At 41.0% G+C, this 18,184-nt stretch overlaps 1 protein-coding gene and 1 long non-coding RNA gene across 6 annotated transcripts in view; one reads left to right on the plus strand and one right to left on the minus strand.

Annotated features, from left to right (window-relative positions):
- The window catches only part of MCF2L2 (MCF.2 cell line derived transforming sequence-like 2), a 237,951-nt gene that overhangs the window by 4,193 nt on the left and 215,574 nt on the right, over positions 1-18,184 (minus strand). For all 4 annotated transcript variants that reach the window (XM_038583487.1, XM_038583488.1, XM_038583489.1 and 1 more), the window contains one exon: positions 552-596. In XM_038583487.1, coding sequence (XP_038439415.1) covers positions 552-596 — 45 coding nt within the window. The remainder of the gene's footprint in view (positions 1-551; positions 597-18,184) is intronic.
- LOC111093955 overlaps positions 1-18,184 on the plus strand; it is a 28,833-nt gene that overhangs the window by 2,373 nt on the left and 8,276 nt on the right. Inside the window, exons 3-4 of one of the 2 annotated variants that reach the window (XR_005383791.1) lie at positions 3,407-3,667; positions 4,992-7,583. The exons of the other annotated variant lie outside the window; for it this stretch is intronic. This is a non-coding gene — a long non-coding RNA (uncharacterized LOC111093955). Of the gene's footprint in view, positions 1-3,406; positions 3,668-4,991; positions 7,584-18,184 lie in introns of those variants that run through there. 2 annotated transcript variants of the gene reach the window in all.

Here is an 18,184-nt window from a genome sequence, read left to right on the forward strand (position 1 = left end):
GGGACCCCAGGGTCTGGCAGGTTACATGAGTGAATAAATGAAAGGCCCATTGTGCAGTGGTAAGAGCAGGGGTCTTGGAGCCAGTGAGACCTGAGTGCAGTTCTGACTTTGCCACTCATTTGCTAGCTGTGTGATCTTGGGTAAGCCTCTCTGAGCATCAGTTTTCTTGTCTATAACAATGAAGATAATGATATCTATTGCAGTTTTGATATAAGGATTAGCAAAAGGGAGGCACCTAGGTGGCTCAGTGGTTGAGTATCTGCCTTTGGCTCAAGGCGTGATCCCAGGGTCCCAGGATTGAGTCCCACATCAGGCCCCCTGCAGGGAGCCTGCTTCTCCCTCTGCCTATGTCTCTACCTCTCTCTGTGTCTCCCATGACTAAATAAAATATTTTTAAAATAAGAAGTATTAGCAAAAGGGCTTATAAAGTAAAATGTCTGGTACATCCTAGGAATTGAATAACATGATTATTGTTAATAGTGATTGCAATAATACTAAAGAGAAGGTTTCAGAACAGGTGTGGGTACTCCAAGTATGCTGTTATTACTCACATTTGGGGGAGATTTGTTTGCCATTTTCTTCATCTTCATAAATATCTGGGGGAGGAAACAAAGGTAAATGGCTTTTAAAAATAGAGCACACGCATGCGGACATGCACACACACATGCATGAAAAACAAAGCTAAACATAGAGATCCTTGGGATCCCTGGGTGGCGCTGCGGTTTAGCGCCTGCCTTTGGCCCAGGGCGCGATCCTGGAGACCCGGGATCGAATCCCACGTCGGGCTCCCGGTGCATGGAGCCTGCTTCTCCCTCTGCCTGTGTCTCTGCCTCTCTCTCTCTCTCTCTCTGTGTGACTATCATAAATAAATAAAAATTAAAAAAAACAAAAACAAAAAACATAGAGATCCTTGAAAAATATTCAATTTGATTAGAGCAAAATTTTAAGCAATAGTTGCATTCTTGAAAAATGAGCAGAGTGGCTCTGGTACCAGTCAAGCTCTAGTGGTTGGTGGGGAAAGTATACTTTGAGTCTCTGGGGCACTCCCAGTCCATGTACTAGAATAAGCATTAAGAATGTTGGTAGAGAAAGATAAGAAGAATGGGATAGGTGGGCTGTAGAAATTCATGCTAGTTAGGACTTTTCCTTCAGTGAATGATCTTTTGCACACCTTACTTAAATCCCAAATGGTTTTGGGAATTTAATTTCAGCACTTAGTGTTTAGAATTCTGATCTTTTATTTTGGTTTAAAAGTTGAACGAAATTTATTAAGTGAACCCATTAGTGACTTTATCTCCATCAATATACATGTTTTTGGAAAATTATAAACTATGAAGATAAAATCATGCCTTTCCCTTGCTGTCCACTAGATGGCATAAGGGGACCACTGTAGATCCCACTGGTTCAGAGGCAGCTCCTTTCCCCATGGATTTCAAATGGGCACACCATCTTTATTTTCTTTCAAACTAGATTTTTCTCTATTCCTTACAATTATGCAAAAATTTTAAGGGATTTATTCTTATTATTTGAGAGAGAAAGAGAGTGGGCACAAGTAAGGGAGGGGCAGAAGGACAGGAAGAGAATCTCAAGCCCACCCAGGGCTGAGCATGGAGCCCAAAACCCTGAGATCATGACCTGAGCTGAAATCGTGAGTCTGACACGCACTTAAACGATGGAGCCACCCAGGGATCCCAATTACGCTAAATTTTTTAAGGACCACCTCTACCACATGAACTAAATAAAGTATATCATTTTCACTTGGGGGCAGTAGGGTGGAAGCATGCCTTAAAGTTTCGGGTAAACCTTTCCTTTCCTTCCCTGGAGGAACAAATGCAGGTAACTAATTGCTAATGATAATATGCAAAACAGCCATCTAGGCACTAGCCTGAAAGCTTGGATTCATTTAATTCTCACAGCATGACTATTACCTACCTTTTGTAAAATAAATGACATAAAGAACTTAAGCAGAAAGAAGTGAAGTAATTCATCCAAAAACATAGAATGAGGTGTGAACTGTGAGCCCTTAAACACTGTGCTATGCTGCTAGTGAAGCTCCTTTTCTGCCTTTCTAGGAGTTAACTCATGGGGTCATTCTATGCCCAATCCCAACCTGTAGCTCTCCACAGCTCCCGCAGCAGGAGAGATCTCCAGGTTGTCCCCAAAATACGAGGATGGATTAGGAGGTTTGCTTGGTAGCCCAGAGTGTAAATGTGGACATCAAAGCTGATCTAGATCTAAATGCCCATTTCCTTTGCAAACTTGCCCTTGGCCCAGAGGAAGGGAATCACTCCTAATCATTCAATTAATAACTTTCAGATTGCACACATTCTCCCAGCAACTTTTTTTTTTTTTAAGTGTGTCTTCTGTTGTCAATATTTGCCAATTTCTAGGCAGTCTGAGCTTGCTTGGACTTTAAGAGCTGCTGGGAGCTGAGATCAAAGAAACTTCAGAACCAGGAAAACACCTCCAAGCTCAGCAGTCAGCTGCCATCACGTGATTTGAGTTGGGACAGGCCCACAGATGGGTGATAGGACAAGCTGATGTGTCTAGTTGGGATCAGCCAAAGCTTGTCCATTTCACCAGAAATTTAATAGGAATTTTCAAGAAGACTAAAATATAAAGACCCTTAACTTGTTTGTGTAGTATGGCTCCAATTTTTTTAAATTATGCATTTCTATAGACAAAAAGTTTAGTGTAAAATATTTACAGTGGTTATTTCCAGTTATGTCTGATTTGCATTTTTTGGGTACTTTTTTGCATTACATTCTAAATATGTATAATTTATACATGTATTCTTTTTATAATCAGAAAATGAAGCTTAAAATACTTAAAACCAATTGATCAGATATCTAAAATAACCCACAATCCCACCAGAGAAGACTGTTGCTAGACCTTATTTTCTTTATCATGAGTACATCAAATCATTTTGAATAACAATAAAGGAGTGGAATAATGAAAGTAACCAAATCTAGGCCTAAAAGGAAGTTCCTATCAAATCAAAAAAGCAACCCTTATGTACTACACTAAATGGTTCGCAGATATTAAAGCAGCCTCTCCCCACCCCCAAGATCCTGAGGGACCAAAGAAAGGACCCACAGTTAGGCCTACACATGGGCCTGTGGTTAAGGATTAGCAGACAGGCTCTATTTCTGATACTTTTGTGGCACAATGGTTATTCTCATTTTATGTATTTTTCAATGGCCAGGGTTTTGGAAATCAATGGTGAAACTAAATTCAGAATTCAAAATTTTCAGTGCAATTCTGATTAGTAAAATACTATTAGCTTAACACCTTTATGTTAACCAATAGTACCAGAAAAAGCATACTCCTCTGTTCTGTGACTGTCTCACCTTGAAATTGCCCAGTTCTTAGGAGAGCTCCCCACTCACTGCCTTCCCCTGTCCAGGCCTTAACACTACCATTCCATCCTCATGCAAAAAGACCAGCAGGCAAAGAAAGCAGTTGCCACAATGAAGGAAATAATTGATCCTAATCATCATGAGAAGGTCACGCTGTTACCTAAGAGTGGCAGAGAGGAATGTGACTGGTGACCCACTGGGACATCCCCCAATACCTCCACACCCGGCTGTAACTGTAAATGGGCGAGTAAGAGAACACTAGCCAGACAAGAATCCAAGACACCCACTGTGCACGCCACCAGCAGAAGGTGAGAAGGAGGAGTATCTAGAATGAGTGGGAGGGAGATGATAACAAAGGAACAAATTAAGGACCAATTGCAGCAGCAGGTGGCATAGATTAAAATTAGGTAGGACTCTTACTATGTCCCCTGGTGGAAACTCCCCCCTCGGGAACCAAGACCTGTAGATTCACTGAAACTAATGTTGCAGGGACGAGGAGGACAAATGCTCAATGCAAGTTGCTCAAGTGTCATAACGAATAAGGTCACAACTCATCAACCTCTTGCCTCCCAGATTCATGTACTCTGCTTACTGAGGCCATAACAAGGCCATTGGTTTAAGGTGTACACTGCATCCTGAAGGTTAGCACCCCAACTCCACAGTGTCATCTCTAAACTGTTGCACATCCTCACTTTCAAGAGGCTATGCCATGGCTCTATCAGGCTGGCAGCTTCTAAATGGAGTGGTGTGTGGTAGGACCCCATAGGTCAGTCCTGTGGTCAGATGCCTATGACTGAGTCTCTCCATTAAAGCAATGTTGTATGGTTGATCAAATGCCACATGAGTCCTCAGACAGTGATGCTGATGGAGGCTCTGTGAGCAGGAAATGCACACATATCAATCCTGCTCAGAGTGAATTACTGTACTGTCCAGGCTGGAGGGGTCTGATGATTCCCCTCAGGGGCTAGTATCCAATGGGGAGCTCAGCATCAATCTGTGCTGACCAGCTGGACAGTCAACAGTGGCAGTGGCTATGTCGGTCTTGATGACGGAAGCCCATGCCACTGGGCCCATGCACAGCCTCCCCACTCCGCGGCAAAGGTGAGTCAATGAGCCCACTGTGCAGGTACTGGGGTACCCGGGGGGAAAAGCTGGCTGACACCTGCTGGCCAAGTCATCCTGTCGGTTTAGTTGTCTGCCACATTTTCTGCAGTGGATGTTCTCTGAGGGGCATGAACACAGTACAAAGATCCTCACATTTTGAGCCTAAGTCTATAGAGTCTCTATGCCTCTTTTCCAGTAAGATCATGTTATAATTAGATGCTAATTATTACTCTAGAAGGAAGGTGGGGAGGCATCCTGAGAAGGGCAAGCATTGTCTTGAATGTCTCATCTGAGGCTTCTGCATCATCTTTGGGGAGAAGGGTCTCTCTCCCAACAAGGGGGAGTAGGCTACTTCTGCCAGCCTGGGGAGGTCAAGGGCACAAATCCAGCTATCCTCATCTCAAGTTTTACAGTCCCACATCTTCCCTATCAGGGCATGACTTGCTTGCTCTTTTTTCTACCAGCAGAGGAGCCCCAAATGATCAGGCCCAGATTTGCTGAAGCTAAGAATTCATCCTTCTCTTACAGACTGCCATGCCATAGAAGACGAGAGGCTGAACATTGGCAAGGAGGCCCCCTGACTCTCATCTTGGGCTTTAAATTGGTGATTAATCTGAGCCTATCTCTTTCTCCACCCTTTCCAGTGCTTCTATGGAGCTCAGCAATAGCCTCCTAATTCTGTGGTCCTGATACTTAATATTTTCCCCAAATTTCTTAAAAGCTAGAGACATCACATCAACTGGTGCATCCCTGTCCACCTGTATCTTCTTTTAAAAAAATATTTTATTTATTTATTCATGAGAGACACAGAGAGAGAGGCAGAGACACAAGCAGAGGGAGAAGCAGACGCCCTAGGGGAGCCCGATGCAGGACTTGATCCCAGGATCCCGGGATCACAACCTGAGCCAAAGGCAGACGCTCAACCACTGAACCACCCAGGTACCTCTGTCCACCCGTATCTGACCCCAGGTGTCACCACAGGTGAAGATCTTAGCAACTGAACTGCCATCACAATCCAGAGACCGGGGCTTTCAATGCTCCACCCAACCAGCAGCAGTGGAATCCTCCTTGTCATCTAGCCATCAAGTGACCTAATAATGCCCAAATCCTATCCTCTCTATGACCTTTCCTGGTACCATCTTGGGTGAGGTTTCCCAGAAGCAGGTTGCACAAAGAGCTGTGGAGAAAGGGTTTTCAGAGGAAACCTATAAGCACTGAGGACAGAAGACAGGGCAGGGAAGAAGCCAGGTGAGGAAGTGGGCTCAAGTCTAGCATCAGCCTAATCTCTTGGGAAACCCTGGAGCATAGATGGCACCACAGGTGTCCTGGCTAGACAGCTCTGGTCAGCTGAGAGCAATCCTCAGAAGGGCACAACTGGGAGCTGCTAGCAGCTCACCTCCTAGCAGCTGAGCAGTGGGTGCACACACCTGATAAAAGGGATGTGGGCAAAGTGTCTACAGCCTCTATTACACTATTGCATGTGTTTTTATTTTAAAAATTAAGAGATTTTATTTTTAGAGCAGTTTTAGGTTTACAGAAAAATTAAGCAGAAAATACAGAGAGTTCCCATATAACCCTTCTCCACTGGCTCCCTGCACAGTATCTCCTATTATTAACATAGAAGGAAAAAAAAGAAAGGCACCTGGACAATGCACATCCTTATGTTTTGGATAAAGGAGTTACAACTCTATCAAATGGCTCATGTCTATAAATGTATAGGTTATGCCATGTGTCGACCAATGTATGCCAATCACTTTAAGCAAAGGGTCTTTTAAAGAGCTCTTTAAGAGATTCTTGGCACATGAAAAAAAGGAGTTAAATGCTTCAAGAATAAAACATACTTTAGGACAAGATAAGGTTGATAGGGTCAATTTTCTAATAGTCCTTGAAAATCTGAAGTCACCTGTTAAATAAATAACCTGGAATGGAATTCCCACCACACGTTTTACTCAGCTGTAGGGCCCCAGCTGAAAGGGGAGTCTAATACCAGGGGTCTTCCTTCATTTGGAGCGTTTCAAAATAGATAAGGAAGCCAGGATGTGACTTGATTAGGGACAGTATTGGGGGATAAAACAAATTATTTAGGAGATAAAAATTTGATTTTATCTTTTCTTTAAAAAGTTATTGTTCCAAGCCATTACAAAATCTCCTTACATTACATTGTAATTACATTACAAAATCTCCATTACAAAACATAAAAATTTCACAACTTCCAGAGATTCTGCTATATCCCATAAAAGGATAGGCCTTACCATGAAAAGCAAATTTAGGGACTATACCCTATGAACTCTCACCAGCCAAAATTTTTCCCAAGTCTCCCTTTTCCTGGTCTGTATTAAGGAGAAAATAAGGTCATTTTGTATTTTCCAAATCAAAATTTTAGAAGACACATATATACCCTAATTGAAAATCAATGCTTTATTTCTATTTATTTATTTTGGGGAGCGGAGGGGCGGAGGGAGAGAGAGAATCCCAAGCAGGCTCCATGCCCAGCACGGAGCCTGATGCAGGAGTTTGATCTCACAACCCTGAGATCATGACCTGAGCTGAAATCAAGAGTCAACCAACTGACCCATCCAGGTGTCCCCAAAATCACTGCTTTCTTTATTATATGGCATTGCCATTAGTATTTGTTGACCAACTCCACATCCAATTACTTATTATGTGACCATCTTCCTCTTAACTTGCCATTTCATGCTCATTACCATCCAAGGGTCTAGAAGTCTGACCAGGAAATGTAACATTAGTTATCTTTGCCCCTGAGTGGGGGGTGTGGAGTCTATGTATGTTTCTTCCATGACTTTTGTACTTTATAGGTGCTCGATAAATGCATTTTTTGTTTTTTTTTTTGTTGTTGTTGTTTTGATAAATGCATTTTGAACTAAAATTCCTTCCAGAGGCCTTTTTAAAATAAATGTAGGTCTAAATTCATACCTCATGTCCCATCAAATTAATCACATAATAGTCCAAACCCAAAATCTCAAATATTAAATTCCTGAGACTTTGATTATGGGCAGTGGTAAAAGTGTACAATAGAAGGTCTTTTGGAAAAGCTGATCTCCAATTTAAACAGGCAGGGAAAGATAAGATGACAACCAAAGCAGCACATATGGGGCCCCATAAACCATAATCTATTACATCATTAAAATATAAAGTAAAATAAATAAATAAATAAAGTAAAAATGCTTCCACATTTGTTTTCTTTGTGATCCCATACCAAATTCTGGCCACTAGAAAACTGAAGTTTCATGAGGGAAGTACCCGGATCAAGTGCTCCTAACCTTTCCATAGAAAGCTTGGAGAGGAGGTGAAATTCATAAGTCTTGGAAAGAGCACTGGCCACAGCCAGTGTCTTTATTCCCAAGCAGAGACATTCTGGCAATGTTCTTATCCCTACAACCATTTCCTTAAGAGGACAACTTTTCCAAAGAGGGAGTCACTTTCAATGTGAAACATTTACCCTTCATTTTAATTTGAGCCTAATCAGATAGACACAAATGAATAGCAGAAAACTGATACTCTATCTTGGTTCTTGCTCACATAATTAAGGAAGGACTGAGACTCGGGCAATGTCTTCCTCAGCTTCTAGGCAGCTGGTATCACCCATTGCTGCCCCACTGTCCCACTGGATCCTACCTTTGATTTCATGTATGCAGGGGACTGGGTCTTCCTTACTACTGGTAGCTCTTTCCATCTTTTCTATCCAGGGTACAAATTCTACTCCAATGCCTTTGCCTTAGAGAAATATACATGAACATTGAAGCATAGGAAAGAACGGCACGTGCAATCCTCCCCATAGCAGTTGGAGTGGTGCTGGCTCATCCAGGTTCTCCTAAAGTCTCAATGACTTGCTTTATCCTCCTCCTTCACTTTATCTAAGACCTGCCCTGGCTCTGTGCATGACAGTCAACAAGGGAATGTTTAATGGACACCACTTGCTGGATTATACAGTTAACATCTAACTGGCTGCAAATTGTTTTTGTTTTTTTTTTTAAGATTTTATTAAAAAAAAGATTTTATTTTTAAGGTATCTAAGTCCTCTGTATACCCAACATGGGGCTTGAACTCACAGTCCTGAGGTCAAGAGTTGCATGCTCTACAAACTGAGCCAGCCAGCTGCCCCTGGCTATAAGTCTTAACATGGAAGAGGTGAGGAGGAGGAGTCCTCTTTCATCCTCTTAAAAGCTATTTCATTGACTCACTATAGCTCCCTCCTTCCCTCTGCCCTGAACCACCAACTATTATAGTAACTCTTTTGGGTTAGACTGGCTCAACAAATAAACACTTGTTAGGTGCTGGAGGTCTGAGATGAATGAGACGTGTCCCGAGCTAAACCTCATCACCCCTGACTCTGCTGGCAGAGTAGTTTGCCAGCCTGATGTGATTATTCAATGAGTTCTTTGATTTGTTTATTCACTAAACATTTACTGAGCACCTACGAGTGCCAGGCCCTTGTATAATATGAGGCCCAAGGGAAGCTAAAACTACTAAGACAACCTTCATGCTCTAGAGGAATTCATGGTCCAGTGGGGTAAAGAACTTAAACACACCATAAAATTATAATATAGCCTGCTTGATGCTGTAATAGAATACTCTGTGACAGTGTGGGTGCAGAAGAGGGAGAGGGACTCAGCTGCCTAGCAGAACCTTCACCCACTCCCATCTCTATCATCTTTTTGACTGATGGCCCTGGGGTGCCTCCATCAAGATTAAGCCAAAGATGCCCAAAGAAACCAAGCAGGATGCTGTCTCCGAACTAGAGCAAGGTCTGGATTACAGGTTCATTCAACAAGCATTTATTAAGTACCTCCTGTATGCCTTGGACAGAGAGAGAAATTACAGATTGAGAAAGTTTCTAAGGGGGCAGGCATAGATAGGTAAGGAGCACACTGCCTGAACCCCATCTGCATCTGTATCTCCCTCTGGCACAAGACCTCTTCCACATGGCTATCTCCAGAGGTCCTGTCTCCACATTCCTCAGTGGCTACCAGTGTCCTTGTCACTGAGATCCCTGTATGCCTTGCCCAGAGTATACAAGGTTATTATGCTCAGCAATCCCAAGGATTAAAAGTGTTATAGCAATGAACTGGGATGATAATGTGGTATGTGTCAGAGCTTGTAAAATGCTAGACAGACATGAGGCCCTGATATTCCTGATCCTAAACCTCCCTCCCCTATTGTCTGATGCTTCTATGTTCTGTCTGGGAAGTCTCATCTCCTCTTAGGAACCAGCCCAAGACCCTGCTCTGGTTCTGCCAAAAAGTTGTGTGAAATTGACCCTCTGTTTGCCAGTCTATAAAAGGAAGGGCCTCTGGGCCTGTCTTTGAATTCAATAGGGCTTTTCTTTTTATCTACATGCTAGGGTCTGCTTCTGCTTACCCTTTTGTACTTTTCATTACAGGGATTATTTATTTTCTTTTTAAAGATTTGTTTCTTTATTCATGAGAGACAGAGAGAGAGAGAGAGAGGCAGCGACACAGGCAGAGGGAAAACCTACCTCCCTGCAGGGAGCTGGATGCGGGACTTGATCCCAGATCCCAGGATCATGCCCTGAGCCAAAGGCAGACGCTCAACTGCTGAGCCACCCAGGCATCCCAGATTATTTATTTTCTAACTGGAAGTTTGCACCTCTTAATCTCCTTCACCTATCATGGAGCCCAACATGGGGCTCAATCTCATGACCCCAAGATCATAACCTGAGCCAAAAACCAAGAGTTGGTTTTTTTCTGGGGTGCTACGCAGGCACCCCAGAATTTTTTTATTTTTAAGTAATCTCCACACCCAATGTGAGGCTCAAACTTACAACCCTGAGATCATGAGTTGCATACTCTACCAACTGAGCCAGCCACGTGCCCCTCCTGTAACTGATGTTGGGGGTAGGGCAGAGGGAGAGGGAGAGGGAGAATCCCAGGCAGACTCTATGCCCAGCATGGAGCCCAACTCATGGCTTGACCTTACAAAGCTGATATCACGACCTGAGCCAAGATCAAGAATCAGATGCTTAACTGACTGAGGCACCCAGGTACCCCTTGACCTTTAATTTCATACTATTGTGGTTGGAAAAAATGCTTGATATGATTTCAGTCCAGTCTTCTTAAATTTATTGAGATTTGTTTTTTGACCTATCACATGATGTGTTCTGGAGAATGTTCCATGTGGGGTTCTGCTTCATATCTAGATTTTACATTCCCATCACAACCTAAAGAGCATAGTGCTAGGACTTAAGAAGGGCTTGAGAAATGTAGTTCTGAATTGTTAACTGAATAAATATCATGTCCACATAACAAACATGTGTCTTTTTTGTATGAGGCAGGGCAGGGAAAAGTGATTCAGTTAAAATCTAAATTGTCAATTAAGCACAGTTTTGTTAAGATGTCAGTTCTTACCAAGTTGATCTATCGATCTTACACAATACTTAGCAAAATCTCAGCAAGCTTTTTTGTAGAAATTGAAAAGCTGATTCTAAAATACATACAGAAATGTAAAGGATGCAGAATAGCCAAAACAACTTTAAAAAGGAAGTACAGAAGATGGAGGTGGAGTAGGAGGACCCTAGGCTCACCTCATCCCATGAATACAACTAGATAACTGTCAACATCCTAAATATTCTAGAAATTGACCTTAAGACTGGCAGAACAAACTCCACAAATAAATAAATAAAGACGATAGTGAGTGCAGGGTGTGGTTCAGGGGAGAAACAAATCATAGCTACTGCAGAGGGAAGGACATCCTCATTGCAAAGAAGGGTGTGAGAAAGAGGAGTACATAGGGGAATGCACAAGGAAATGAGAGGGGCTGAATTTTCATGAGTTCTTACAACCAAAGGGGCTTAAAGTCTAAATTTTAAAGGTCATTGGGCTTGGCTGGGATAGAGCTCAGAAGGTATTGAGCTGCTCTTGCAGAGAAGGAAGGCAAACAATCCAGCGGCATATAACATGGCAACAGTTTTCTGGAGTGCCTGGGGTACACAGTGGGGAGATTATTTGCTCTTCTTGGAGCGTGCCCTTGAGAGGCAGCATTCATAGGGATGCCTCTCTGGAAACAAAGGAGATGGCTGGTGTCATTTCCCTTCCCTGCTCCTCAACGTAAACACAGCACCACCTGCAGGAAACAATGCCAACACCGGCTGCCTAACTTGCTTAACCCAAGCCCCACCCCCAGCACTCCGGTGGCACTGCCCTTCTCAAACACACTGGTCTCAGTCCCAGCTTGGTAGGCCCCACCCCCAGAAGACCAGCATAAATCTTTGCCCATACTACATTTCCTGACCAGAGAGTTTTGCAGGGCCTCAGTTCCAGTGTAGGGTGACAGATCTCATTTCTCAAGCAGATCAGAGCACACCTAGTTAACACTCACCACCTTCAGGCCAAGGACCAAACACTGCTCACAGCAGGCAAGGAGAGTCTCTGCTGATAACTGGCCTGAAGGATAAAGCAGTCAGAACACAATAGTAGAGTGCATGTGGCACACACTGGTGACATTCCCTGTGACTACATGACCTCTTAATAAGGCCATTACTTTCAGGAGCAGAAGATATAACTGGCTTTTCTAACATAGAGAAGAAGACTTACACAAATGCCAAGATGGAGGAATTCATCCCAAATGAAAGAACAAGATAAGGCCATGGCCAAATATCTAAACAAAACAGATATAAATTAACATGCCTGATAGAAAATTTAAGGATAATCACTGGGCTTGAGAAAAGAAGACATCAGTGAGACCCTTACCACAGAGATAAAAGAGCTAAGAAGGAATCAATCCAAGATGAAGAGTGCAATAAATGAGATTAGAAACATGCATGGTGCAATGAAAGCAGGGTGAAAGAGGCAGAGGAATGAACTAATGACCTATAAGACAAACTAATGGAAAGCAAGGAATATGAACAAATGAGAGAGAAAAATTATGCAAAACAAGAGCTTTCCAGATTGAGAAGACACAGAGAACTCCCATTAAAATCAACAAAAGTTGGGGATCCCTGGATGGCTCAGTGGTTTAGTGCTTGCCTTTGGCTCAGGGCATGATCCTGTAGTCCCGGGATTGAGCCCTGCATCAGGCTTTCTGCATGGAGCCTGCTTCTCCCTCTGCCTGTGTCTCTGCCCTTCTCTCTCTCTGTGTCTCTCATGAATAAATAAAATCTTTAAAAAAAAATCAACAAAAGCAGGCCAACACCAAGCCATAAGATAATTAAATTTGCTAAATATAGTGATAAAGGAAAAATCTTAAAAGCAGCAAAAGAACTCGTTCATTTACAAGGGAAAACCCATAAGGCTGGCTGGAGATTTTTCAACAGAAACTTTTTTTTTTTTAAGATTTTATTTATTTATTCATGAGAGACACAGAGAGAGACAAAGAGAGGCAGGGACACAGGCAGAGGGAAAAGCAGGCTCCATGCAGGGAGCCCGACATGGGACCTGATCCCAGATCTCCAGGATCACACCCTGGGCTGAAGGTGGCGCTAAACCACTGAGCCACCCATGCCCTCAACAGAAACTTGACAAGCCAGTAGGGAATAGCATGATATATTTAAAGCACTAAATGGGAAAAATCTGCAGTGAAGAATGTTCTATCCAGCAAGGCTATCATTCAGAATAGAAGGAGAGATGAAGAGTTTCCCAGACAGGGGCACCTGGGTGGCTCAGTGGTTGAGCATCTGCCTTTGGCTCAGGTCATAATCCTGGGGTCCTGGGATCAAGTCCCACATTGGGCTCACCACAGGGAGCCTGCTTCTCCCTCTGCCTAGGTCTCTACTCCTCTCTGTGTCTCTCATGAATAAATAAAATCTTAAAAAAAAAAAAAAGTTTCCCAGACAAACAAAAACTAAAGGAGCTTGTAACCATTAAACCAGCCCTGCAAGAAATATTAAAGGGGACTTTTTGAGTGGAAAGGAGAGACCAAATGGAAAAATATAGAGCCAGTAAACACAAAATCAGTAAAAAATGAGTATTTCTGTAAAAATCAGCATAGGAACTCACACACACAAAAGGATATAAAATATAATAACATATGCCTAAAACATGGGAAGGAGAAAAGAATGAATTCAAACTTGAACAACTATCAACTTAATTTGTATTGCTATTTGCAGAAGAGATTATAAAGAAACCTTATGGTCACCATATATCAAAAACCACTAATAAATACACAAGGAATAAAGAAAAATAAATCAAAAGATATTACTAAAGAAAATTAGCAAAACATGAAAGAGAGAAAGATATGCAAGGATCAGAGAAAATCTCCAGAAACAACCACAAAACAAGTAATAAAATGGCAAAAAATACATATCTATCGATAATTACTGTGAATATAAATGGACTAAATGCTCCAATCAAAAGACATAGGGTTTCAGAATGGATTTAAAAAAAAAAAAAGCCAAGGGCAGCCCCGGTGGCTCAGCGGTTTAGCGCCTGCCTTCAGGCCAGGGCCTGATCCTGGAGACCCGGAATCGAGTCCCACATGGGGCTCCCTGCATGGAGCCTGCTTCTCCCTCTGCCTGTGTCTCTGCCTCTCTCTCTCTCTCTCTGTGTGTCTCTCATGAATAAATAAATAAAATCTTTTAAAAAATTAAAAAAAATTAAAAAACCAAGACCCATCTATCTACTGCTTACAAGAGATGAATTTTAGACCTAAAGACACATACAGATTGAAAGTGAGGAGTTGGAAAAATATGTAGCATGCAAATTAATGTCAAAAGAAATCTGAAGTAGCAATACTTATATTGGACATATTGTACTTGTTTTTTAAGCAGGCTCCATGTTGGGCTTGAACTCATGACCCTGAGATCAAGACTTAAGCTGAGATCAACAGTTGGATGCTTAACCGACTGAACCACTTAGGTGCCCTGGACAAACTGGACTTTAAAACCAAGACTATAACAAGAGACAAAGAGGGGCACTATATAATAATGAAGTGAAACAATTATAAATATTTATGTACCCAACATGGGAGCAACCAAATATATAGAAAAATTAATAACAAACATAAAGGAAATAATAATAATACAACAGTAGTAGGAGACTTTTCTTTTTTTTTAATAATAAATTTATTTTTTATTGGTGTTCAATTTGCCAACATACAGAATAACACCCAGTGCTCATCCCATCAAGTGCCCCCTCAGTGCCCGTCACCCATTCACCCCCACCCCCGCCCTCCTCCCCTTCCACCACCCCTAGTTCGTTTCCCAGAGTTAGGAGTCTTTATGTTTTGTCTCCCTTTCTGATATTTCCTACCCATTTCTTCTCCCTTCCCTTCAGTAGTAGGAGACATTAACACCCACTTATATCAATGTATAGTTCACCTAAACAGAAAATGAATAAGGAACAATGGCTTTGAATGACACTGGACCAGGTGGACTTAACAGATATATTTAGAATATTCCATCCTAAAACAGCAGACTATACATTCTTTCCAAATGCATATGGAACATTCTCCAGAACAGATCACACATTAGGTCACAAACAAGCCTCAACAAATGCAAAAAGATTGACACCTTTTCTGATCACAATGCTGTGAAACTACAAGTCTACTGCAAGAAAAAATCTGGAAAGATAACAAATACATACAGGTTAAACAACATGCCACTAAACAACTAATGAGTCAACCAGAAAATCAAAGAGGAAATTAAAAAATACAGAAAGACAAGTGAAAATGAGAACACAACAGTCCAACACCTCTGGGATACAGAAAAAGCAGTCCTAAGAAGGAAGTACATAGCAATATAGGCCTACCTCAAGAAGAAAGAAAAATCTCAAATAAACAATCTAACTGTATACCTAAAAGAGCTAAAAAAAAAAAAAAAAACCAACAACAAATGAAGCTCAAAGCCAGCAGAAGGAAGGAGATAATAAAGATTAAAGCAGAAATAAATGGTATAGAAACTTAAAAAACCAGGAGCTGGTTCTTTAAAAAAATTAATAAAATTGATAAACCTCTAGCCAGACTTATCAAAAAGAAAAAAGACTCAAATAAATAAAACTACAAATGAAAGAGAAATAACCAATGTCACAGAATACAAACTATTATAATAAAATATTGTGAAAAACTATATACCAACAAATTGGACTACCTACAAGAAATGGATTAACTCCTAGAAACATGTCAACTACCAAAACTGAAACAGGAAGAGATAGAAAACTTGAACAGAACAATAACCAGCAAAGAAGTTGAATCAGTATTTAAAAACTTCCAACAAAGAAAAGTCCAGCTCCAGATAGCTTCACAGCTATCTGTGGAATTCTCCAAACATTTAAAGAAGAGTTAATACATAAACAAAAGAGGAAGAATATCTTCCCAATTCATTCTATGAGGCTAGCATTACCCTGATAGCAAAACGAGATAATCACACACACACACACACACACACACACACACACACACACACAACGGGAACTTGAGACCAATATCTCTGATGAACATAGATGCAAAAATCCTCAACAAAATATTAGTAAACCAAATCTAACAATACATTAAAAGAATCATTTACTATGATCAAGTGGGATTTATTCCTAGGTTACAAGGGTGATTCAATAGTCACAAATCAACATGATACATGACCTTAATAAAAGAAAGGATAAGAATCATATGATCATTTCAATAGATGCAGAAAAGCATTTGACAAAGTACAACATCTATTGATGATAAAAAAAAAACCCTCAACAAAGCAGGGCTGGAGGGAACACATCTCAACATAATAATGGCCATATGTGAAAAGCCCACAGCTGATATCATCCTAAATGGGGAAAGATTAAGAGCTTTTCCTCTGTAGTCAGGAACAAGGCAAGGATGTCCACTCTCACCACTTTTATCTGACATAGTACTGGAAGTCCTAGCCACAGCAATCAGACAATAAAAAGAAATAACAGGCATCCAAATAGATAAGGAAGAAGTCAAGCTTTCATTATTTGCATAGGATATGATACTATATATAGGAAAGCTACAGACTCCACCAAAAAAATGCTAGAAACTAATAAATGAATTCAGTAATGTCACAGGATACAAAATCAACATACGGAAACCTGTTGCATTTCTATACACCAATAATGAAGCAGCAGAAAGGAAAAATCAAGGAATCAATACCATTTACAATTGCATCAAAACCAATAGGATACCTAGGAGTAAACCTAACCAAAGAGGTGAAAGATCTATACTCTGAGAACTATAAAATACTGATAAAGACACTGAAAATGACACAAAGAAATGGAAAGATATCCCATGCTTGTGGATTGGAAAAACAAATATGGTTAAAATGTCCACTCTACCCAAAGCAATCTACACATTTAATGCAATCCATATCAAAACACCACCAGCATTTTTTAGAGCTAGAACAAACAATTCTAAAATTTGTATGGAACCATAAAAGACCCCACTTAGCCAAAGTAATCTTGAAAGAGAAGCAAAGCTGGAAACATCACAATTCTAAACTTTGAGTTATATCACAAAGCTGTAGTAATCAAAACAGTATGGTCCTGCCACAAAAACAGACACATAGATCAATAGAACAGAACCCCAGAAATGAATCCACAAGTATATGGTCAATTAATCTTTGACAAAGCAGGTAAGACATCCAATGGGAAAGACTGTCTCTTCAACAAATGGTGTTGGGAAAACTGGACAACAACATACAAAAGAATGAAACTCAGCCACTTTTTATACACAAAAATAAACTCAAAATGGATTAAGATCTTAAATATGAGGGATCCCTGGGTGGCGCAGCAGTTTGGCGCCTGCCTTTGGCCCAGGGCATGATCCTGGAGACCCGGGATCGAATCCCACATCGGGCTCCCGGTGCATGGAGCCTGCTTCTCCCTCTGCCTGTGTTTCTGCCTCTCTCTCTCTCTGTGACTATCATAAAAAAAAAAAAAAAAAAAAAAAAAGATCTTAAATATGAGACCTGAAACCATAAAAATCCTAGAAGAGAGCACAGGCAGTAACTTCTTTGACATCAGTCACAGCAACTTCTTTCTACATATGTTCCTTGAGGCAAGGGAAACAAAAGCAAAAATAAACTATTGGGACTACATCAAAATAAAAATTTTCTGCAATGGAAACAATTAACAAAACTAAAAGGCAACCTAAGGAATGGGAGAAGGTATTTGCAAATGGCTATCCAAAATACATAAAGAACATCTATACCTGACATCCAAACAATAATTCAATAATAAATGGGCAGAAGATATGAATAGACATGCTTTCCAAAAAAGACATCCAAATGGCCAAAAGACACATGAAAAGATGCTCAACATCATGCATTATCAGGGAAATGCAAATCAAAACCACAGTAAGATATCATCTCATAGCTGTCAGAATGGCTAAAATCAACAACACAAGAAATAGCAGATGTTGGTGACAATGTGGAGAAAGGGGATCCCTTGTGCATTGTTGGTAGGAATGCAAACTGGTGCCATCCCTCTGGAAAACAGTAGGGAGGTTCCTCAGAAAATTAAAAACAGAACTACCCTACAACTCAGCAATTGCACTACTAGGTATTTAGCCAAAGGATACAAAAATACAGATTGGAAGGGGTACATGCACCCCAATGTTTACAGCAGCCTTATCAACAATAGCAAACTCTGGAGAGATCCCAAATGTCCATTAACTAATTATATATATATATATATATATATCTCACACACACATACACACACACACAATGGAATATTACTCAGCCATAAGAAAGAACAAAATCTTGTCATTTGCAAGGACATGGATGGAACTAGAGAGTATAATGC

The sequence above is a fragment of the Canis lupus genome, chromosome 34, assembly GCF_011100685.1.
Source record: "Canis lupus familiaris isolate Mischka breed German Shepherd chromosome 34, alternate assembly UU_Cfam_GSD_1.0, whole genome shotgun sequence".
Lineage (NCBI taxonomy): Eukaryota > Metazoa > Chordata > Mammalia > Carnivora > Canidae > Canis > Canis lupus.